Consider the following 25,315-nt stretch of genomic DNA (forward strand, 5'->3'; position numbering starts at 1 on the left):
AGAAGCTCTCAGGTTCAATCCCCAGCATCCCCAGGTAGAGCTAGGAAAGATTTCTGCCTCAAACCCTGAAGAGCTGATGCCAGTCAGTGTCAACAATACCTGGGCTATTTTTATTGGGACTAACAGATAAACATGTAAAAGAGAAGGGGGGAACCCTCTTTCTCTACATGACAATGGCTGCAAGGTTACTGTATGCACAAAAGTGGAAGAATGAAACAATACCAACTGTGAGCGAGTGGATCATCAAAATGATGGAACTGGCAGAGATGGCAAAACTTACTATTATAATTAAAGAAGGGTCAACAACTAAATTTATGTTAGTTTGGAAACTTTTTATAGAATTTGTACAAGAAATAGATACAAATGTTATCTATTTATGTGGATTTTGAACTCTGAGATGGTTGATTCTCTTTTTTCTGTTGAAATTAGGAGAAAGGAGATAATGTCTGTGAACTCAATGTATGATATACAACTAAGACAAGAACTAGAGAATAATAATAATAAGCATTTGTTGTGTAAGGGGAGCCAAAGGTAGATATCTTACAATCTTAAGAGATATTTTAATGTACGTGTATTGTTGTTGTGTTTCTGTTGTTGTTGTTGTGTTGTGTTTTTCTTATAATAATAATAATATACACCTGGGCTAGGTGGACCAACTGTCTGACTTGGTATAAGGCAGCTTCCTAAGTTCCTGTGTACTTCCAAGGAAACATCAGGCTACATGTCATTTAATTCACAATATGACAGCTGCTGCATTATCTGGAAAACTTTCAGTGATGTAGCGCGAACATTTTTCTAGTACTTTGTTTTTCTGTGGAAAATTTTCCATTTTATAAGTTTATTAGTAAAAATGGATGTATGTCGATTGCATTTACAGTATTAGGCAAATGTGGCAGTTTCAAAGTATTAATTAATGTTTTTCAGGTGATAATTCTTAGCAAGCATATGAGAGAATACATATATGTCACTGGAATACATACATGTTTCAGAGTGAAATGGAACTAATAAATAGTGGCAGCAAAACTGAAGGTGCCCCAACAAGCTTAAGGGGAAGAGAGTTGAATTTGGTTGAGGCAGATGAGTGATTGTCAGCAAATTTTCAGGTCCATTTCAAAAACACTTTTTTAAAAACCAAAGATACTATAAATTAAAAATGGACCAAGGGCAATGAAGCAATGTTATCTGGTTCCAGGATCCCTATACAATTTTTTTTTTTTTAAATCATGAACATGTTGCCCATAGCTGAACTTGTAAGGAAAAGAGTGTTTTCAGAATTTGGGCAAGAAAAGAGTTACCCCACACATCAACAGTACAGCTCTTTGGGGTTTGATTGAAATGCCCCAGCTATGTCAGAGAGCACATGATCCATAACTCAGTCTCCTAGTTTCCATGCCACACTGCAACTAAGCCCTTAACCAAGTAAGCCCTTAACATGTAAGTGAAACAACCACACATCTCTTCCTTGTCTTATTTATTTATTTATTTATTTATTTATTTATTTTCTATACCGCCCAATAGCCAAAGCTCTCTGGGCGGTTCACAAAAATTAAAAACCAAACACACAATAAAACAATTTAAAATATATAGAATATTAAAACCACAATATAACAATACAACCACAATAAAATCTAGCAGCAGTGCAGGAGTTTAAAATACAGATTTAAAACTGCAAAGATAAAAATTTAGAAAGCTAAAATGCCTGGGAAAATAAAAAGGTCTTCACCTGGCGCCGAAAGGAATACAATGTAGGCGCCAGGCGAACCTCAATAGGGAGCTCATTCCACAGCCGGGGTGCCACAGCAGAAAAAGCCCTCTTCCTAGTAGCCACCCGCCTCACTTCCTTTGGCAGGGGCTCACGGAGAAGGGCCGCTGATGATGACCTTAAGGTCCGGGCAGGCACATATGGGAGGAGGCGATCCTTCAGGTAACCTGGCCGCAAGCCGTTAAGGGCTTTGAATGTTAACACCAGCACTTTGAATCGGGCCCGGAAATGGACTGGTAGCCAGTGCAGCTGGAAAAGTACTGGCGTAATATGAGCTTGCAGGCCAGTCCCTGTTAACAATCTTGCTGCCCTATTTTGGACCAGTTGAAGTTTCCGGACCGTTTTCAAAGGCAGCCCCACGTATAACGCACTGCAGTAATCCAGACGAGAAGTTATCAGAGCATGGATAACTGTAGCTAGGCTATCTCTGTCTTCTCCAGCCTCTACTTCCCTCCCCTTCCTCTGTAGTTTCTCGTGTGCTGAATTTTAAGTTACGTGCTCCTTGGGGCAGGGATCTGTCCTCTTTTAATTTGTAATGAACCACACATGCTGATGGTGTTATATAAATAAATAACAGCCAACAGCGAAGCCTCAATTGAAGATATATACTTTTGAGCATGAGCCAACAAAGCAGCCTCAATGCTGCTTTGTTAGCAGATGTGTAGAAATCATGGTTACATTCCCACTGTGAAAGAACTTGGTGGGGGGGATAATGCTTGCTTCATCAGACTTCTGAGCATTACTAGCGGGACAACTTTGCATTTCAAACTTCAGCAATGTCACTAAGTGGCATCACATTTATTAGGAAGCCCAGCCCACTTATAAAGGAGTTAGGTTGTGCAGCCCTGAAAGCACTACTGGAAATAGAGAATACACAAGAGGGACATCCCTACTGTAAATAATAAAGAAATATATATCAAAGAGGAAGTACCTTATGATCACATAATTAAGGCCACAATGCAGGGGGTGGGGTGGGGAGAGAGACTTTGTTCAAAATTAGGACCTGAGAACCTGCCTGATATCAAGCCAGACTATTCGTCCATCTAATTTGGCACTGACTATTGGGCTGGTAGAAGCTTGTGGGCCAGATGCGAAACCTCCACAGGCTGGATCTGGCCCGCTGGCCAGAGGTTCCTCATCCCTGGTCCACCTTGCCTAGCAGCGGCTCTCCAAGGTTGCAGACAAGAATATTTCTCAGCTGTACCTAGAGACGTTAGCAGGGAAGGCTGGTGACTCCAGTTTCAGTGGGGTAGACATTACATGGGTTTTAGTTAGCTAGAAGTCTAAATGATCTATCCAAGGTGCTGGATCCATTTTGGGGAGAGGGTTCAGCACTTTGGATAGCTCCTTTAGACTTCTGGCTGGTTGTAACTAAAACCCAGAATGGAAGCTTTGCCCCACTGAAATTGGAGCCATCAGCCTGTCCTGGATGTTAGGGATTGAACTTGAGACCTTCTGTAAGCAAGGCATGTGCTCTACCACAGGGCCCTTCCCTAAATTTTAAAGGTTCATTCCCCTGCTTTCCTCCTGCAATTGGGCCACAGCTGGCAACCTTTTGCTCCTCAAGCAACCGCTCTGATCGACCACCCAGTGAGCATGCCAGAATTCAAAAGCAGGTTACAGTTTTAATATTCTAAATCCAGTTAAGTTATAAATGTACAGTAGTTCATACTGAAATAGATGAAGGGCTTTTAAATACAACAGCAAGATATTTTCTTTAAAAATCATTTTTTTCAGGGGGGGAGGAGAAAAGACACCTCTGCATATACATAAAAAAAGCATTACCAGTTTCTCAAAGATTCCTATTGCATCGCTCTCAGGACTCAAATCTTTAAAATAATTGGATTATACAATCCATTAAATGCATTTCTAAGTCTACTGATGTGCCTAGGTTCTCTGCCAACTTATGCCAATTTCAAATAATAATGCATTATCTTCTTGTTTACTCAGTTTAACATTTGTGCTTTCGGAAAAATAAGAGATGACGACTCCAAATATAGTATTTTTCTATGTATCTTTTTAAAAGCAGCTTATTCAGAGATCGTCGCTAATGCAGAATAGTACAGGGCACAGCCCATTAGAAGCAAATCTATTGGCCCCTAAATAGTACAGAGGTGAGCACTCATGGGGGAGAATATTAACCTAAGCCCCATGCCTGATCTTGAAATATGACAAATCTGTGTATCCTTCTGTGTATCCTTCTGTTTCTCGGTCATTGCAGCTGCTAATTCCCACGATGCAATTTTCTTTCTTCAGGGCAAGTTCACATACTACATTAGGGATCTGAATACACTCACATACACACACCTGGAACTATCTTACTAGATTTCTGGAAGATGAATTTTAGACTGGGGTCTGAGGCGAAGGAGCACTGGATTTTAAAATATTCTCAGCAGTGCAGTTCTGAATAGATGATCAGTGTCTATGTGATTTCATATTCATTATCACAAAAAGGCAAAAAAAAGGATACAAGCGAAAAAATGTATAAGCAGTACTATGTCCAATAGGAACCAATGTAGTGAAATAATTGGTGTTCTCAGAACTGGACACCAATAGTGTATAATATTCTTTAAGTCAAGACCAGCTTCTGTTACCTAGAAGCAGATTTTGAAATAAAACTTTTCCAAATGCACAGATTAAACACAAACAAATACTAATCTAAAATTTCATAGTTTTGGGGGCATATGTTGATTCTCTTCACTGTACTATGGCTAAAACCCAATTCTAATGAATACCATTTTAACATTTCATTATGAACAGGGATTAGAATGTATATTTAAAGAAGACTGTCAGCTTAACAAAAAACAAAGCAATACTGTTCCTTTAAAGTTAGAGTTAGATGGATAGTGAGAAATATCTTTAAATATCTTAAGATATTTAAAACTATACAACAAGACCCCCCCCACCACCTTTACTAGTAAACAACAGGATAAAGCATAATAGCTCTCTATGAAAGAGAGAGCTGCCACTGCCAGCTTTGCAGCCAGAAGTTGTAAGAGAGTGGCTAGAATCAACTACCCTTTCACCAAATGTGATCACCTGGCATGGGGGGCACCATGTAGAACTAAGCCAACATGTGACGTAAGGCACTTTCAAACATTTACTTGTGCTATACGAGGATAAACCTCCTGCAGCCCTTGCAGAGAGTGCACTCACTTGAAGGCTAACATGTGATACAGATTTGAGCCTTCCTCCCTAATGCAGTTCAAGTCATGGAGAGGGTTCAAAGGAGGGCAACAAAGATGATCAGGGGACTGGAAACAAAGCCCTATGAAGAGAGACTGAAAGAACTGGGCATGTTTAGCCTTGAGAAGAGAAGACTGAGGGGAGATATGATAGCACTCTTCAAGTACTTGAAAGGTTGTCACAGAGAAGAAGGCCAGGATCTCTTCTTGATCATCCCAGAGTGCAGGACACGGAATAATGGGCTCAAGTTACAGGAAGCCAGATTCCGGCTGAACATCAGGAAAAACTTCCTGAGTGTCAGAGCAATACGGCAATGGAACCAATTACCTGGGGAGGTGGTGGGCTCTCCCACACTGGAGGCCTTTAAGACGAGGCTGGACAGCCATTTGTCAGGGATGCTCTGACTTGGATTCCTGCATTGAGCAGGGGGTTGGACTCGATGGCCTTGTAGGCCCCTTCCAACCCTACTATTCTATGATTCTATGAGGTGCTAAAGCAGAGACATGGGGCAGTATCCAATGGGACCACTCCACCTCTGCTGGTTCTGTTGCACTCACAGGACCCTCTGCTTGCGCAATGGGGCTTCAACATTTCTAAAAATTGTCAGGGATGTGTCCCAGCCCTTTCAGATGTCTGACAGCTCTGATTCAGTCAGAGTTAGAACTGCTAGATCAAAGCCTGGGGGAGGGACACTCCCTAGCGCACCTAGACACTGGGAGAGATTCCTCTGAAAGCCTTGACAAACAGATGGTCCAGGCTCAGCCCCTGCCCTCCACTGTGAGAACCCAAGTTTCCAAGGAGGAGGAGGAGGAGGGGTGTGACTTGAGACGCTAGGGCGTGTCTCAAAGCAAAGCAGGAAAAGTTAGGGGCAGGGCTCAGAATGCTCAGCAGGGATAGCCACTCTTGGAACCCAATGTAGGAGGGAGCCACCCTAAGGGAGGGGCATTAGTGTGAAGCAAGCTTGGCCATGAGGTTCATACCCAAACTGCCGGCAACTTCTCTACCTTCTGGTTCGTTTCCTCTGCTTAGGGAATGTTGATTAGTTGTTTAGGGCCTGGGGCAGTCTGAGAGTTTCTTTGAATCTGCATTTGCAGAGAGGCCAGTCTCTAGCAAAATAAAGTCGTATTAGCCTGAAGCTTTGTCTACTGTGGTGTTGCTCGCAAACGGAAAGGACAATCCATTTCTCACAAAAAAAAATAACCCTAGAAATGAGTGGAAATGCTAGTTTCCAGTTTGGGACAGTCAGTGGGGTTCGCTTCTGCGAGCTCCACTCCATTCTGCAAACAAGCATTTCCGTTTGTTTTGCTTTACTTTTAGAAGCGGGAAGGCCCCATTTGTGAGCAGTGGCTCTCAGGAGTGCATGGACACAATAGAGGGAAGCCTAGTCTTCTCATATAGGATCCTCACTCAGTTTAGAATTCTGGAAAATCAGTGTTGAATTCACACACACAGCAGTGGTGTGATTCCTGAATACAGCTTTGCTTGCAGCTCCCATTGAACTTACTGGAACTTGGTTCCAAGTAAACATGCTCTCAATTGGGCTGCATGTTTGTAACTCACACAGTATTCACAATCCTTTGGCCAGAGATGCTTGGTGAGAGAGCCCTCTCGTTAAGATTCAACGGCCATCCCTGACCCCCCCCCCGCCGCCTCCAGAGTACCTTTCAGCACAATGAATCGCCTGATGATGGGCGGAGTAGATGTCTTACCTGCCATCTGCATAGTCTGCATCTGCACCTCCCCACCAGACATCAGAGTCATCTTCTTCAGCCTCAGCTGAATCAGTATTGTCACTCTCATCTGCTACTGGACAACAAACGAACTCCACGCCACGGAACTTGTCGATTCCACAAGGCAGTAGCATGCCATAATCATACAGATTCATACCCTTTTCACTACAGGACTAAAATCAAAGAGAGAGAGAGAGAGAGAGAGACTGTTACACAACAAGAAAACTGTTTAAAAAGATTTCCTACAGACTGACTAGCAGATTCAGCATGTAGAGCTGGCATCAATTCAAACGCTTGAGCAGCCACATAGAGAGAGGCTCTGGAAACACTTCCGCATAGTGGTGGTGGCTCTAACATGCCACACAGAGTAGCTCTGTCATATAATGCTGTGGGTTATGTACACAGCAGTACAACACATGGGCTGTGTTCAGACATAATGTTAAGCCATGGTTTAGTATTGCAGGAACAAGCCTGGCTAGCTCCCAGGCTCATATACCACCCCCTTCTGTCTCCTCCTTCCTCCCACCCCATGCCATTTTCCCCAATGAACCCCCACACACACATGGGGGAGGGAGAGATGATTTTAATCCTGAAAACAGCACAGAGGGCAAGGGTTTAACCCTCCAGACTCAATCCAGAATGTTTCCCCCTTACAGCTACTGTTTTTAAAAAGGGAAAGATATGGAAATGCAATCACACATTTAACATTTCATCTAGTTTGACCACGTCGGCCACTTGCCTAGAGCTATTTAAATATCCCCCCCGCCCCCAAGAGTAGAAGAGGGGAAAGAAAGATTTGTAAAATGTCTGGGCTGCATGGAGCACAATTAATATTACATTCCAGGATCTGCTTTAAGGAGTTTCAATATATGATCTATTTTGAAAGTAGAGATACCATAAAAGATTCCCACAAGTCTCTGTGTCAGAGTCTTTTAATAATGTATATTTAAACTAAACTGGAGACAGGGCTAAAGCAAATTGCCTGTGTTTGTCAAGGACACTAAAATATCCATAATACTAATATCCAAAGCTGACAGAGAAAAAAAAGCTAGTTCCAGAAGATTATCTCCAGGATAGATGATTAGACAAGAAAAATGTCATATGAAATTCATGTTGATCATGAAAAGCAAATCACACTGGGGGGCGGGGGGAGAATACCATCCTTACACATTTCCCAATACATCTTGAACTGACTGAAACTACACAGAAACAAATTCAGGGAAGGTCACAGTGGAAAGCTTTCTGAAAACATACGATCAATATGGCTAGGCAATGAAGAACAACAACAAATGCAATATTAGTGAAGAAACTAAAAAAAAAAGTGACAATGGAGAATGATACATATTAGTAGAATCACAAATGGTGTGGAAAGAGCTAACGGCAAATAACTGACTCTCTCTCTCTCTCTCTCTCTCTCTCTCTCTCAAAAAAAGTACCAGTATCCAAGACAACAAACAAAAGGAAGGTTTAGAACTTTCAGAACTCGAGTCCATTGGGTATTATGATAGCTTGTATGGGTTTAAAAAAAAAATGGGCAAGTTCATGGAAGACATGGCTAGTAGCTATAGTTAAACTTGATGGCCAGAAGAGCAGCCTCTATGCATCAGCAGTATCTTTCTGATTAACAGATCACAGAGTACAAGAAGGGGGGAACGGACAGGCAACATCCAATATGGCCCCACCGGGAAAACCTGTCATGCCAGCTAACACTGTTGGCTAGAGGCTGCTTATGCTAGCGCAACGCAATTTACGTTAGCGGCAGTGTCGCATTGGATACTGCCCAATAACTCTGCCAGGCTTGCATTGTAAGCCTCCCTGTGGCATCAACCCAGCAGCTGCTGAAAACAAAATGCTCAGCCTCGCAAGTTATCATTCTAACCCGACAATTCTAATCTTGTGTTAGTTCAATGTTTTGAAACAACGTTATAGAATCTTTGAGCAAGGATTGGGTGAACTACATAGTATAAATACCTGTGTGTGTGTGTGTGTCAGAAGGAAGCTCCAGTTTAAAAGGATTAGATAGTAACTACTACGGATATAATATTCTTTGCAGAGGATGTGTCGTATGCACAGCTCCTCTCTCCCTGCCCTGGAACAACCCCCCCCCCCGGAATGCCCCTTTTCAGTCATTCTGCACTCCTCTTCTGAGTGCAGAGGACGGAGCTTCTCCGCGCTGCCTCTGAGGCAGAACAGACGAGGGGAGAGGTCTTATTTCTGGGAACCGGCCTCGGAGCGCTGGCTCCGAGGTCGGTTCCCGGAAAGAAGCATATCCTACGTCCCCCTAGACAGTGTCTAGTGGCCATAGGATTGCTCCCTAAATTTTTTAAGTTATCCCTTAAATGGGTTTTCTATGCAGCATTTCCCACAGACACAATCAAACATGAAACATCCACTAAGGGAGCAATCCTAGGCACTGTATAGAGTAAAACAATAAACAGCAAATCCCTTCTACAAAGGCATACATTCTAATAAGATTGTGTCCTAAGCCTACTTACTCTACAAACAGTAAATAGACACAAAATAATAGGGACAGGAAGTACACTCAAACCCGTGACTATCATCTCAAGATTCTCATGGTAATCTCAATTGTGGAACTCAGTCTGTGTTTTTTATTTCTTGTTTTAAGATATTTGCTCTTTTTAGCACCTTAAAAATGGCCACGTATTTTGTGTAGGGTATAGCCCATTTTCTCAGATACTGAGAAAATGTAAGGTACTGTAAGATACTGTAAGATACTGTAAGGAACAGTGAACTTATAAAAGCAATCATTTATATTTTAAAATAAAGCGTTATGTGGAATCGTTATCTTAAAGCAGGCCACGTTTATTTCTTCCATCAAGTTTTATAATGAGAATGGAATCCATGTTGCCTGTTGAGACCTCAGTTCACACAATTAAAACTTTTTATCCATTCTTGTTCTGCCACCTCATGTTCCATACTTTCACCTGAATTTGTCTGAAGAAAGCCATTTTGCGGTCCTTGATGGAATGACCAGTTAGGTTAAAAAGTGTCCTTTCACACGTTGAATGTATTTTTGTTCTTCACATCCAAATTATGACCATCCATTCTCTTTCGTGAAGAGAAACTGGCTTATGGAGACTGCAGCTGGTCACTGTTGAGATTATATAGGAACCTTGATTACTGTAGATGGCAATGCTGGAATGAAGTTTTCAATGTTCATCAAAAGACAGTTTATTGAGGACCTTGTGCACTGATGTTGGTGTCCTGCAGTAATTTGTTTGCAGTAGGCAGCAGTTTCAAGTTGGGTGGCTCTCTCATGGGTCTTCCATCTACTCCTTTATTCAGGGTGTCATCATTCAAAGATGGTTGTAGGTCACAGCTGATGATTTACTGCAGCACCTTTACCATGGAGACAGAGGTCATTTCCAGGGTATGACTCTGGCCCTTGCCATTTGTTTGACAACTTTTCTAAGTTGACAGCTGAGAGTCAAGGATGTTTGTCTAAGATATTCCAAGTGATCTCATGTGGAATATAATGGGAAGTCGATAGATCTGGTTCCAAGTCTTTGCTAGTTTAATTCACTACATGTCAATTAATAGTTTCTCTTCTATTTGCTGAATTTTATTTTTATACATCCCCTTGGAATTTGGCAGTATTAAGCAAAAAACAACAGCCACAACAAGAACGTATTAAGTACCTGGATGTAAAAAGGTACCTGCCGATAAAGATACACAAAACAATAGTTCTAAATATAACCACATATTCCCTATTTCTTCCAAGATACTCTGTTCCACATTTTTAATCATAAGGAAAAGAATGCAAATTGAAAGAAGAATCACTAGAAACTGAAAGATACCAGTTATAACATACCTCCTTAGCAACTGTATGCCAATGCAGGTGGGTTTCACATATATCCATCCTTTCCTGGTGAAGGAACTTGCACTTATCTGGCACCAGAAGAGCATCACTCACAAATTCTCCAACTGAAACAAAAATAAGGCAATGTCTTCATTTTGTTATAATTTTGAATGGATAGTTTTCAGTGCAGTAGCTTATAAGTAAACATCATACTAACTGATATCAGGAAGGTTCCCTGTGGAGCAAGTCACATCGTAATTAACAGTGAGGATTTTTTTTTCATGTTCCTCAATGAATTAAGTAGCTACTTCAAATGCATGGTATGGCCATATAGTCTTTGATTGAAAAACAAAAAAAATCGAATAGCAAATTAACTCTCTTTCTTCTGCAATGCTGCCAGGCATTACCTATTCAGTTACACACCTATCTTGGCAGTCCAAAAGGCTAGAAATGAAGTATTTTATACAATGAAAACTGGTAGTTTCAAATTCTGTTCATTTGTGCTTGTGTGGAGAGATCGTAATGGAATACTGGATGGTGGATCCGATATCCCTACTTGAAATGAGCTGATAAGGCCATACCTTTTACCTTTTATTTAAAATGTTGGAAACATAACCTGGGTAACAGAGGAGCCAAAGTGATGAGAAATGTAATAGTGACTACTGACAAGTGAGATGTGGGTTTGCCTATAATCCGTCTTATGCCTGAGCAGCCAATTACAATAATCGCCTTAGTATTATTCTTGTTGTCATGAGGAAGACTTGTGGGAGCACTACTACAAACAAACATTGGGTTGGATCCAGTTTTTTTGTTCCATGAACGGAAGGTGCTTCCTTTCAAGGAGAGAGAAATCTGTTCATGAAACAGGTCCTTCCATGAGCAGAACTCTCCTTCTATCAGTGGGAACAAGCACTGGGACACAGGAAGTGGACCTAGCAGAAGACTAATACCACTGAGCGCCCATCAATTTGTTTCTGAATTAACCAGTTGTCTACTGTACAACATAAGCCAGTTCTTCACAGAGGCAGAGGATAAGGCCCCCAGCGTTGCATTGCGATAAGAACACTACCTCTCTTTGAACACCGCACTTATAAATGCAGTGGATCAAATGTGGATCAAATGAGATCCACATACTGGATTATATCAACGCAGCGATGCTAGCGTATCACCTGGGAAAGTGGGAATACATGTCTGCCCTGCTTGTGGGTATAGAGATTATTCATTGATAAGCAGAGTGATTTATTCCCCTGCAGCTGTTGTCATTTTCTGGCAAGTTTGGCACTCACGATCCATCTTAATTACAAAAGTGATGCATAGTGAAGAAACAGGCTTATACAAAGTTATGTGAAGAATATGAAAAAGACTATCTGTGTGGGTGTTTGCAGCCAGGCAGCAAGAACATGATGTAACTGCAATTCATACTTCCTAAAGCTGTTCATACAACAGTTGTTCAGAATGAAGGACGACAGCACAGTGAGTAGTTTGCTTCCCATTTCAACTATAATCTCTTCCACCTACTCACACTGCCCTTGTTCAGACTTAATGCTAAGCTATGGCTTAGTGTTATACGAATGAACCTCAGGCTCGTCGGCCCTCCTCCCCTCCCCTCCTCCAGTGCAGCCGCAAGACTGAAAGCTTTCACTTCTGTTTTTAGCTAACCTCAGTTTAGCATTATGTCCAAGTCCAGTCAAGCTGTGGTTAGCCTTAACTATGGTTTATTACTGAAAGAAGTGAATGTCAAACTGTAATTTATGAAGTCTGCTTGTTTCAATCAATCACAGTTATGATTAACCACACTTTAAGGATCAGACATACCCAAAACTTTCAATCTCCTCCTTGTAGCTGTGCCAGAAGAGAAGGGAGCCATAGTGCACGAGCCTGAGGCTTGCTCATGTAACACTAAACCATAGTGTAGTGTGACATCCAAACTAGGCCATTGATGGCAAATACTGGTATGACCAAGTCATGGGTTGCAAGCAATTATATGACTGTACATAAAATGGGGATCATCCCCTTCCACCCCACTTTTTATTACTGTATTGCAACGTGAGTGTCTTTTATCATGGCAAACATTTTTTATTAATGTTTCAGTAAGGGCACAACCCTATAGGGATGGCTGTAAGCCTCTGGACTCAGAAGCTTACAGCCATACAATGCAGAGTGGGAGGAGCGGCAGACGTGAGCTCCCTAGATATTCAGATGATGTTGTTGCTCTGTGGGTATAAAAGTACAAAATATTTTGGGGTAAACACAACTTTTACTCAGGCAGAATAGAAAGGCACATAGAAAATGTGCATAAGGCAAAACTAGATACAAATGAAGATAATAGTTTTTAGGTGCCATCCGTGGGGCCCAATCCACATGACGACACACACTGCAAATCAGAAGCCAGGAAGATCAGATACTAACTTGCTAAAACTTAAATAGATCTTAAACACCAGACCAATTTAAAGAGGGATCAGTTGCAGTACAGATATTCCAGTAGTTACAATCAGGACCAAGAATCTAAAAGTGCAATTCCAATTCAGAGTTGTAATCACAGAGCAGACAAACTCTATTGCTTATATGAAGCACTGCAATGTTGTCAGACCTGAAAAGCATAATATGCTGATGGCTTGAGGGGGTGGGGGAATCGGTTCATGTTTTTATGTTTCCATAGTTTAGCTCTACGTGAATGAGCCTCCATGAGCTTCTGGTCTGAGTGCTTCGCCCTCCTCCTCTGGTGTGTGCCAGAGAAGGAGATTGGAAGCATCCGCTTCTTGTTTAAACTAACGATGACATACTCTTATGTCCAACCTGGGCCACACTGTGGTTAATTTAGACCACGATTTATTGAAACAAGTCAGGATCAATCTGTGGCTTCTGAAACACAAATTGTGTAACAACAAGCTGTGTTGATTTAATCCAGGAAGTGGATGCTTCACATTTCCTCCCCTTGCATATAAGAAGGGGAGGGGAAGCACTTGAACCCAAGGCTATTGATTTATTTCAATAAATCTCATTTACATAGGGCTAAACACTCGGTTACCCTTACGACTGAGCCAAGCCAATGAACTGGTTCAGACAGAACGGTAACCATATTTTAGCATTATGGGAAGAGGTCTAACCTCCCTCCTAGGCTCACACGCTTCCCCACTCTTCCTCTGACACAGCCACAGCCACAAGGAAGAGTTTGGAAGCTTTCACTTTGTTTTTGATTAACCACAGCTTGCCATGTTGTGAGAATCGAACAAAGTCTGGTGGGGGAGCAATCCTATGTCCTAGACAGAATCTGGGGGACATAGGATTTTTTGGATACCTGGCTCCATGCTTGAAGACAGGGGCTCTGAACTCAAAGCCAGGAGATTGTGCTCCCTGCCCCATCCCCCTTCCCCTCATAGCCAGCGCAGAGAGAACAGCGCTGGCTGCCTCTTCATGCTCAGTAAATAGAGCGTGGAAATGAGGGAAAGGAGGCATTTTGGGGGATGGGAAGAGGCCAGGATGGCTGGCTTAGGCTTTCTCGTATCTCCACTCCAGCCTCCATCCCTCCGCCTCCCCGAAGCTTCCGCTAGACAGGCAAAATCACCCATACAGCTAAAATGCAGTGCGGGAGGCACAAGGCACTCCCCCTCTGCATAATATGCATAAACCTCCGAGTTCAGTGGCTTACGAGTACCCAAGGTGCAACCCATAGGATTGTGCCCTGAATTTTAATTATAATTAGTGGAAACAAGTCAACTTCAATGTATATTTTATGAAGCTGGCTTGTTTCAACTAATCATAGTCATGATTAATAAACACAGTTTGTCTGGGTTTAAACACAGCAAACTGTGGTTAATTTTAGAAATAGCAGCAAAAGCTTCCAAATTCCTTCTTGTGACCATGCTGTAGAAAGAAACTGGCTTGATTCTAAGGCTTGTCATAGACTGGATAAGGCATGGAAAATCCCATTTTCCAACAGTCTGTTTTGATCATATCCAAGGCTGGAATGCTGCAAACCAGGCTTCCCCAACCTAACACTCTCCAGTTGTGTTCGGACTGCAACTCCCGTAATGTCTAGCCAACAAGACTATTTGCCTGGGAATTATGGGAGTTGCAGTTTGGGAGATGGCACCAGGTTGGAAAAGGCTGCTATAAGCACACCTGGGAGCACCACTGAACTCAGCGGGGCTTACTTTTGAGTATCCATGTATAGGACTGCACTGCAAATGTGTTTAATTTCCTTTGTGGATCGATGCCTGTCATGAGACAGCTGAAGCCTCCAACCCCCTCCCCCACCCCCAAATCTTGTTATTTGCTACAAAATAAATTCAATTAACAAAAAACCTTTCAGTTCAACATGCTGTGTTAAGGGCTTTCCATGTTCACTTAAGTGCCACACCCTTAACAGGCACATTATTTAGGTGATATGGTATGGCATCCTATTGTTATGGCTAGTTCCAGCTTCACCGCTACCTTGGAGTTGAAGGGTTTCTGACAGGGCTCGTGAAATATGAAATTGCCCCCGCCCCCCGCCCCGAAGGAGAAATGCTTTGAAAATAAGAGGCAAATATTAATAGTTTAACTCATGACTCTGAGGTAGATTGGACCTGTTTCCCACATAGGCCTCAGCAGTACTAGCTATTTCAAAGGCTAAATTCGAAGTATAAGCCCCACCTGCCTTCCTCACCTCATTGCCTAACAACTTGTAACCTATTGCTAGGCAGCACTGGTTCGTTCTGGGCATGCACAAGAGGACACCTTATAAGCACCCATAGGATAAAATGGTCTGAAAAGCTGCATTTCAAAGCTATGGTTTTCCCAGTAGTAACGTATAGCTGTGAGAGCTGGACTATAAGGAAGGCTGAGCGCCGAAGAATCGATGCTTTCGAACTGTGGTGCTGGAGAAGACTCTTACGAGTCTCCTGGACTGCAAGGAGGTCAAATCAGTCCATCCTAAAGGAAATCAACCCTGAGTGCTCATTGGAAGGACAGATACTGAAGCTGAAGCTCAAATATTTTGGCCACCTAATGCGAAGAGAAAACTCTCTGGAAAAGACCCTGATGCTGGGAAAGACTGAAGGCAAAAGGAGAAGGGGACGGCAGAGGATGAGATGGCTAGATAGCATCACCGATGCAATGAATATGAACTTGAGCACACTCTGGGAGAGAGCGCAGGACAGGAAGGCCTGGCGTGCTATGGTTCATGGGGTCACGAAGAGTCGGACACGACTGAACGACTGAACAACAACAACATATCCTACTAGAGCATAACACATAGTAGACATTCCCCCTGATCTAAAACAAAAAGAAGGTTTCACAAAAGATGCAGTATAAACAGAAAAATCAGATTTCAAAGACTAACCTTGGCAAAGTCTATGGGAAAAAAAACCTGACAAAACCTGTCAAAGTGCTGGAAGTTACTCATCAAAGTTTAAACATCTATACATATGACATGTTTTACCCATTCTATCTCAAAATCAGCATGGACCATCCCCAAACCTATCTTTCCTACACTGCCAGGTTTCAGATCAATCCACTGAGCCATTTTCTGAGCAGAAATTGTAGCACCTACTGCCCACCCCCTCCTGATTTCTAGATATAATGGTGGAATACAATTCATCCGTCTCTCCCTTAACATAGGCCTGTAACTGTGGCCCTATAATAAACGTTCCAAGGCAATTTAAAATGTTTTAAAGGCTTATCCTATATCCCGTCAAGTTATTCTGTGGGAAGTGCCTCATGGCTCAAGTCCTTAAAGTGTGCTTAATTCAACACTCCCTTTCATAGGCAAAATGAAATGAAGCTTAGGATGAAGTCACCTTCTCCAGTTGTCTGACATGCTTAGCTGTGGCCAACATGGAATGGCTCAAGAGAAAAGTGAGTTCAGCTATCCTAGGAAGCTGCTTCTGTCTATTAAAAGATTGAACAGGGAATCCTCTTAGGAGGAGGAGGATTTGTCAGCAAACCCCACCACTCTCACAGAAGACATGGGGCTACCTGAGGAGTCCTGTTGCAGGAATGCCTTGCCTGAGGCCCCAAAGAACCTCTTTGACCCCATCCCGAGTTATGCTGGGGTTCCTGATTCTCCTCCCTTGTCCCACAGCTCTCCACAGCATCAGTGGTGACGAACCAGGTAGGATGCTCAGAGTCAGAGTGCCCGTCTGGCCACCTGATGACCTTTTCAACCAGAGTTTGTTCAGGAGGAAGGGTCTATCATGAAGAGGAAGACCCAACTGTAGCCAATGCAGAAGCAGACCCAGCTGCAACTGGTAAATCAGAGACAACAATTACAGAAGACTTCAGTCTTTTCCCAAACTTTTGATGGGTCAACAGCACTCAGTGAGATACTTTGCTCCGGCTGCACACTCAGGACAACGCTGCACACATTTGTCTTAAATAGGATGCTTCTCTATAACTATAATCCCAGATAGGTTTGCAGTACTCAGCAATATTTGGAAGTTCCTTCTACTGATGTTTTGGTAATGTCAATTCAACTAAGCAATTGCTTTGTTCAAATCATATTAATCCCATAAACAAACAGAGGTGTTTTAGAGCATCTTGGCCCTTAGTATTCCCAACAGGTACCGTCTTAAAATGGAAGCCAGTGAGCCATAAAATGAGCAACTTTGGTTGTCCTATTTTCTTCTTCCTTAAAAGAAGGCTTCATTCTTAGAGCCAGACATTAAAATTAAGTCACCCTAAAAAATAAACACATATTCCTGTGAGGCACATATATTATATATACAATATATGTATAGTGCTATCAGAAATCAGCAACTAAGGGTGCTTTCCTATGAGGATTGCCGACTATCCAATGCAGGGTGAGTGGAGCGTGAAGTGGGTCTTCTCCTCCACGCTCTGGCCACCCTGCATTTGTGGCTAGATGGCTGATTTTGGCTGCCTAGCCAGAGCAGTTTGGAGCGGGGGGGGGGAGGGAGGCCAGACGGCACGTAGGAAACATTGTACTGATGCTTCCGCTGTCCCTGCCCCTCCCTGCCCCCAGGAACACCCCCCTTTCCCCTGCTCCACGGTACTCTTCTGAGCACAGAGCCGGGGACAAACTGCACCACCTACGAGGCAGCACGGAAGGGGCAGGGAGGTGGTTTTCTGGGAGCCAACGTCGGAGCGCCTGCTCTGAGGTCGGTTCCTGAAAACCGAAAAATCCTATGTTAGTCTAGCGGCCATAGGATTGTGTCCTAAAGGACATTTCATATTTGGGGGGAATTGGAGGGTATAATCAGCTAGCTGTAAGCTGTTGTGATCCACTGTCCTATTAATATAGGACCTGTTCTCGCTTTTATATCCTTTAATTCTAAAATAGATGCCTGAAGTTTCTTACTTCCTTAATTATGGTTGTTGCAGGAAGTACCTACAACCAGGGGTATTCTTAGAGACAGCCACCTGGGCATGGGCCTTGGATCTTTTGAGTTGTCCTAACTGCCATTTTGTTTACATTTTCCCATTGACTTGCATTGGAAAATAGAAACGGCCATAACCTTTTTAGTTTGTAAGATAAATACATGAAATCTGGAGACCTGGAAGCCCCTGTGGAGCTGACTGAGCCTGCCAAAGTCCAGACAGTTAGGTCCGGTGGCTTTTGTGCTAGCCATGAGTAAAGTTTCCTTTTCTCAAAGACTAAAACAAAAAGTAAAAACTGTCAAGTTACACAGGGGATTGGAGATGCTAATCAGACAGTGTTTAAGGTGACTATTAGGAGGTCACTATCCCTAATCTCTGGTGTAGGGGTTTTTTGAGGTGCAAAAACCCTCTCTCCCTCTACTTTTCTGCTCCTACATGCCCACTGTTAGGAGCATGCTTGCAATTAAATTTTGAAGAGGGAGAAGGAAGGGAAGAAAGAGCTCCATGTGAAATACTGGTATTTTATACAGCATCTGATTTTACTGCCCCAGACTGGAACCTTTGGCTTCTGCAGAAGTTTAGTAGCTTCAGTACAGCAAAGGATCCAATCAGCCTCCACAAACTTCTTTCTCCCCTTCGACTTTAATTTATCCTAAATAGCTGTACTACTCATATTATTCCTAAAGGAGAGTTAGGACTATGTGGCATCATGATTGAGGAATTTCTGAGGCTTTTAAATAGGTTCTACAGTTTTAAAGAAGCTATAAAAAGCCCTCAGCCACCACCCCTCATAAAAATGTAGGTAAATGCGATCCTTACAAATCCTCCACACCCTTCTAAATTCCTCTAAAGTACTACCTCTCTGAAAGGAGCCACTTGGCTCTCAACCCCCCCGCCCCCGCATTTCCAATCACCATTCTTCTTTTCTTTTGTGAACTGCTTCAGCTATTGGGTGGTATAGAAATAAATAAATAAATAAATACATTCTTCCCTCCCTATCCTGTTCTTCGTTTCTCTTCTTTATTCCACTCAGGGCATATCTTGGGGAATTCTTAAAGAGAATACTCTTCCGTGGGCAAGAGAAGTTCTAAACTGTATTTGAATTTATACAAACAGACAAGAGGGTTGGTTTTTCTCCTTCTCACTCAAGCCTTTAAGAAAAGTGGGTTCACATGGTTGCAGAGAAACAAATCTGGGGCTGTTTTGTTTGTCAGTTGCCATTATCCAGCAATAGGAAGGGCTGTAGCTCAGTGGAAGAGCACATGCTTGGCAGGCAGAAGGTCCCAGGTTCAATCCCCAGCATCCCCAGGTAGGACGAGGAAAGAATCCTGCCTAAAACTCTGTAGAGCAGCTGCTGCCAGTCAGTGTCAACAATAACGTACTAGATGGACCCAGGGTCTGACTCAGTATAAGGCAGCTTCCTATGTTCCTATGAACAGAAAGCTTTAATAAAAAATAGGAGGTTTGGGTTTGTTTTTTAAGTGGAAGGGTAATAAATACTGGTCATTTATACAATCCTATGTATGCCTACTTAGAAGCCCCATTACGTTTAATGAGGCTTACCCTCAGGAAAGTGTGCATAGGATTCCAGCATGAGTTACTTTTGCAGGGAGGCTTGCACCTTGATGTTCTGCATGTTTACTCAGAAATAAGTCCTGAGTTGTGAGCATGGTACTGCAGGCTTAGTACAGTGCCCTCCCAATTCCGTCTAATGAATTGACTACCCTTTCAGCTCAGTCCTATGAATGTTTTGTCATTTGTGGGTTTGTATTTTTTGCATGAACTCTAGTTTCAGTGGTAAGGGAAAGGCACTTAGTACATGCTCAGAGTTTCTTCATGACTTAGCCCTAGTTTTGAAAACAGACTCACTGGCTGACTCCTGGTGATGTCTTGGCAAAAATGAAGTTATGAGGAGGGAGATACACTGAGAGCTTGTGCATAACAAGAAGGAGGTAGAGGAGAGTTGCACAAAACAAAACATCTATTTTTATGAAGAGTTGCTGGAGGATGGTAGGATGAGGAGGGATGGCTGAACGGAGGGGAATTGAATTGGTAGGGGGAGAATGTAAGTGCTCAGTGGTGAAAGAAAAACATTCTGCATATGCCCAGAGGCACTCTATATTTAAGAACATAAGAGCCATGCTGCATCAGACCAAGGTCCATCTAGTCCAGCATTCTGTTCACACAGTGGACAACCAGATGCCCACAGGAAACCCACAAGCAGGACATGAGTGCAACAGTACTTCCCACCCATGTTCCCCTGCTGCTAACATTGGTGAAATGTAAATAAATTCTAGTCATTTTAAATTTGCAGGCATGTATATTCTTCAGAAACTTTGCAAGTTTCTTGCCTGGGGGACACCTCTAATGACCTGTGCATTTTCATACAAATTTACCCAAAACTATTGGGGAGGGGGTGAAGGGAAGGGAAAGCAAATCACTCTGTCCCAGAAATTGGAGAACTCCCATTCCACATGAACTGCTGCACCTATCCTTCTGAAACTTTGCTGGTTTCTTACTTAGGCTGTCTGTAATTTTCAAAACAATGGTCCACAAGGAACATAGATAAGTATGTCCTCTTTTGGAGACCTCAAAATGTCAAGGCCACCCTTGCAAAAAAACCCTTGTAGCTATCATTCTGAAATGGGGCAGACATCACCTCTGATGGGGCAATGAATCCTGAAATTTTTATCCAATTCTTCCGAGGAATAAAAATGTTATTGGCAGCTCCCTTTAAAAGAAAATAAATACATAAACCCTGCACCTATTTTTCTGACATTAGGCAGGTGTAATCCCGTTCTAGGGGGCTATTATGCCTGAAATTATCATCCAGTCTGACCAAGAGAAAAAAGTTACAGTTTTTTTCTTATATCCCATGGTAGTTAATAGGAAGCATAAAGACTCATTTTTCCAAGCCTTGACTCAGACGTGGTGCTGAGCTGAAGTGGACTGACTAAAATTGGCCCAAGCAGAAGCAGGATGTTTTCCAAAACGCTGAATCGGGGTCTGAGTTGAAGTGGGATGTGGGGGGGTCAGTGCACACTTCTTATGTATGTATGTAATCTATGCACACACGTAAGCACACCACACACACACACACACACACACACACACATATTAGAGGTCCACTTAGACTCAGATAGATCGATAGATAGATAGAGATATGCACATGCAAATTTGGGTTATGGGCCTGTGCCCTGGATCTTTTAAGAACCCAGAAACACCCCTGCCCACAACACAATATTGTTTTGCAGGATTCTTTGCAAAATGAAAATCTCTTATTGGAGAAAGTCTAATATTACACAACTCAGCTCCAGTTGATGGGAAACCTTACCTTACTAAGCATCCAGTCCATGTTATTAATCACATGTACTTAACAACAGACCAGTCATCCCTAGGATTTAGCAGCCGCTGCAGAACTGAGCAGTACATACCAAATTCCCAAGGGGAGGGCAAGCGGAAACTGCATTCCTTCTGAGTCTAAGAACCATCCTCCACATGAACAAAAGATCAAGAGGGCATTAGGAACAAATGTCTGCTCTACCCGTACTTAAAATTCTTCGCAACACTTAGAAATTCCTTCACCCTATTTCCAGCTCTTCCATACTTCTGCATTAATATAAACTGTATTTGTATACACATTCAGGCCTTTCCTCTGCCACATGCTTCACTAGAACTTCTATCCACTGTAAATTACTGTTCAACATTCACTAAACAAGACTTCTACACAATAATTGGTCTCAGGGATGAACAAATCTATCAGCTTCATTTTCTACAATATTCGTATTTTTTTTTCCAAGCACAAATTTATTCCATCTGATTTCTGTGTCATTTTGCAAAGGTTTTTTTAGAAGTCCGCAAGAACATTTGTACACATTTTGGTGCACACTTTCAAGGGGGACCCCATTATCAGATAAAAGTGCCTGTTCTAGAAGGTTTTGCTCATTTTTGCCTATGAAATGCAGAGAGAGAGTTTGTGTGTGTACTTCTGAGCATACACCTCCATGTCCTCATATTCTTTGACATTCATAACAAAAGAATCTTGTGGCACTTTAAAGATTAAGACATTTATTCTGGCATAAGCTTTAATGGACTATATCCCACTTAATCAGTACTTACAGTGACAGGATTTTTATCATGCTACATGTGTTAACTGGCTTATCTGGTGCCAGGGTGTCTCTGTGATCAGCAGCAATTATTTTGCGAATGGTCATTGTTAATAGCACGATTGTCAATGTCAGTATTTTCTGCATTTAATTTACTTCTGACCTCACTGTTCACAACCCCTCCCCCGTATCTACTCTATATAAACCTGAAACTCACAATAACACTTAATGCATCCGATGAAGTGGGCTATAGTCTGTGAAAGCTAATGACAGAATAAATTTGTTAGTCTTTATGGTGCCACAAGGCACTTGCTGTTTTTGCTGCAACAGACTCTGGAAATGTTGACATTCATGAAGAACTTTTTTATTGTTAGCTACCTTGAGTGTCTTTTTTTTTTTTTGCAGATAGGTGGGATATTAACTAAACTAAATAAGAACTCAGAGAGGGAGCTCTCCAAAGGGGGGAAAGCTTTCACGTTTGTATGTATTTCAAGGGGATTTATCGATATCCATAGAAAAAGTGGGATATAAGTCTACGCAATAGAAACAATCTCCTTTACCACACCCAGGTGGGGTGGGGGTGGGGGAAGGAGTTAAACTTGTGCTGAGTTCAAGCACCAACAGAGCACACTAAGATAATCACTTGAATTCTGGCAGGCTCGGCACAGGCCACCACACAGGTCTAATTATGGTGGTGAGCTAAGAGACAATCCAGGCTGCATTCAGCAAGCATCAGCAAAACTCACATGACCTCACCATGTCTGTCCTGCCTCTGGGGCTCTAACTCAGAAGAGGCAGGCTGTTTTATGGCAGCCGGTGGTACCAGGGCAAAGCCATTTAACTGAGGCCCTGATAGTGACAATATTTATAGGTTGCTGTTGTTTTAAAAGACACATACATTTTTAACTTATACAATATTTGGTGCCAGCCTGCATGTTCTTGGTACATTACAGTAATGTCTTCAGAAATGAAACCAAAAAGCATTGGCAGTCTTTTCCAGCTGGTCTAGGTGTTAGCATATACAACACCTTCAGACCTATTTAAAGAAATGTTTCATTACAAAAAATTGCTATACCCTGAAAACAATGGAATTGGTTGTAAAGAAATGTCTGTTTCCCAGCTGACAATGCAACATATGTACACTGAAAGATACGCTGTTAGCTCTCCAGCAAACAGTGACGATAAGCCATAAGGGTATCTGTAAAGCACAATGACCAACACACAAACATTTCTTGTCTTGGTTTGCATTTTCTTATGTTTTTCGGTTTGGACTTCTGGTGAAACACTCTTGACATCAATCATTTTTTGCACAGGCAATTACTTATAACAAGGTTCATATGCAAAGTCAAACGCATCTAACTGTTGGAAACGAGGCTGAACGTGGGCATTTTTACAATTTTGCTAGCGCATATAACTGAATGTTATATGAATTAACTGATTAAATGCTAGTTCGAAAGAACTCATTTTTTCTCTTCTTTCAGCTCCTCCCATTCCACCTACATTCAGCAGGTTTGTGAATTTAACAAACCAGTCCCTTTCCTCCAGTCTGATGTCCCATTATCTCCTTCTCCCATACTGTGTATATGGGACAGACATGCTATACCTTTTATCTCCACCCAGCACAGCCAACGTTCTTTCCCTTCAGCAGCTAAGCCCTCTTCTTTCTCTCTTCCATAATCTTCTCTTAAACGAGGGGTGGCATCTTGTGGCCCTCAAGATGTTTTGGCCTATACCATCCCTCACCATTAACTATGCTGGTAGGGCTATGGAAGTCTAACCAAACTGCTATGGAAGCCTAAGACAGACAAATCTCATGGCAGACTGGCGATGTTTTTGCCCCCACCAGTTTGGCGGGGCACCACACTAAGGGGATGGTGAGGGTGGCATGCAGCCCATGGGCTGTGTATTACCCACATTTGGTCTGCATCCTGCTCGACTTCTGGATTTCTGACTGCCCCTATAATCCAGGTATGGCAACTCACACCCCACCCAGCTTAGACCCAGAAACCCTATTCAGGCATTAAAGCCCTTACTTAATGCATCCCTGTCATCCTGACCTGCTACCCTCCATGTGATGGAGGAACAAGTTCTGGAGCAGGGAGCCTGCTCCACTCACACAGGCTCCCTGTATGATGCAGGACCCCGACCGTTCCAGCATGCATGGGGAGTCTACACAAACACAGCAGACTCCCTGCTGCAGAACTTTGCCCTCCAGGGCAGCAAGGCCAGGGGGAGGGGGTGATGGAGGGGACCAGCTAGTGTGTTCCTGCTCCCCCCGCTTCCAGTCCTAATCCCATGATGGCTTTTAATGCCTGAACAGGGCTTAAGGTTATATCCTTTCTATGAAAATACACCTTTCCTCACTCCAAAATATACCCATGCTGAGACTATTACATGCAGCGGAAGAAAAGAAGAGTTGCAGTATGCTTGACCTTCAAATGTCAGCATTTTCTTCCTGAAAAAATCTTGCCCGTTTACACAGCCACCAAGTGCTACAACCTTTCCTGGGGAGACATTCTAAGCAAAGCGATCATATCAGTTGAAAGCCAGCAGGGGCCATCATTGTACAACTCCATGAAAATCCACTCTGAATAGCTGAATTCTAAAATGTGTCATTTCACATAATGTAGCTCCACACAAAACGGTTCCGTTAGTTCTAACTCCACAGTTGTCATCTTTGTGTGTGTGTGTTTTCAACAACAAGGACAGTTAAACATAAAACACCAGCTTTTTCAAATGCTTCTCCTGCAAGGCAGCAAGATCCATATGAGAAACCTTTTGTCATAAGGAAAATGGCATGGCTCATCACCCTGACTTGTTACATTTAAGTTTTTGCATATCAGCTTTAATAAACTGGGTTTTGCAAGATGTATAATTTGTGTGCATGCTTGACCTTCAAAACACAAATGGAACCATTTTAAAAGACCTGGATAAACCAAGCCCACAGTGGCATTAAAATCTGAGACACAATTAGTTAATCTTGTCCTCATCGATCAGGCGGTAGACAGGAAATGAAGTGTCTAGATTTATGGCCCTTTGGAGAAGGGAAAGTACATTTGAAAGGAGAGACGGTGTTCTAAATAAGGGGAAAAGGTGACAATGGGATTAAGAAACAAGTTAGCAATAGCCACAGGTATGTTACATGGAAGTCCCTTAGATGAAATATCCTAAATTTAAATGATTGGTTTACCCTTGTGATTTTTTAATGCCTGAAGTCTTAAGGTTTTGATCCCAGGTATCTTTACTTCTAAGTAGCTCCACTGCAATCAATACGATCTTTACCTGTAAACATTTCAAGATCCTTCATCAAAACTACTGAAATTTCTGCACGTTTGACATTACATCTCATTTTCATTGAAGAAATAATCATTTAATAATAAGTGCATTTTAG

General features: G+C 42.4%; 1 protein-coding gene across 9 annotated transcripts in view; it reads right to left on the minus strand.

Moving 5' to 3' along the window:
- The window catches only part of APP (amyloid beta precursor protein), a 191,234-nt gene that overhangs the window by 69,726 nt on the left and 96,193 nt on the right, over positions 1–25,315 (minus strand). For all 9 annotated transcript variants that reach the window (XM_084843562.1, XM_084843560.1, XM_084843557.1 and 6 more), the window contains exons 4-5: positions 10,511–10,623; positions 6,658–6,851 (exon numbers count right to left, since the gene is read on the minus strand). In XM_084843562.1, coding sequence (XP_084699688.1) covers positions 6,658–6,851; positions 10,511–10,623 — 307 coding nt within the window. The remainder of the gene's footprint in view (positions 1–6,657; positions 6,852–10,510; positions 10,624–25,315) is intronic.

This window comes from Heloderma suspectum, chromosome 3 (genome assembly GCF_057233095.1).
Source record: "Heloderma suspectum isolate Gila_16-S chromosome 3, 16-S_ref, whole genome shotgun sequence".
Classification (NCBI taxonomy): domain Eukaryota; kingdom Metazoa; phylum Chordata; class Lepidosauria; order Squamata; family Helodermatidae; genus Heloderma; species Heloderma suspectum.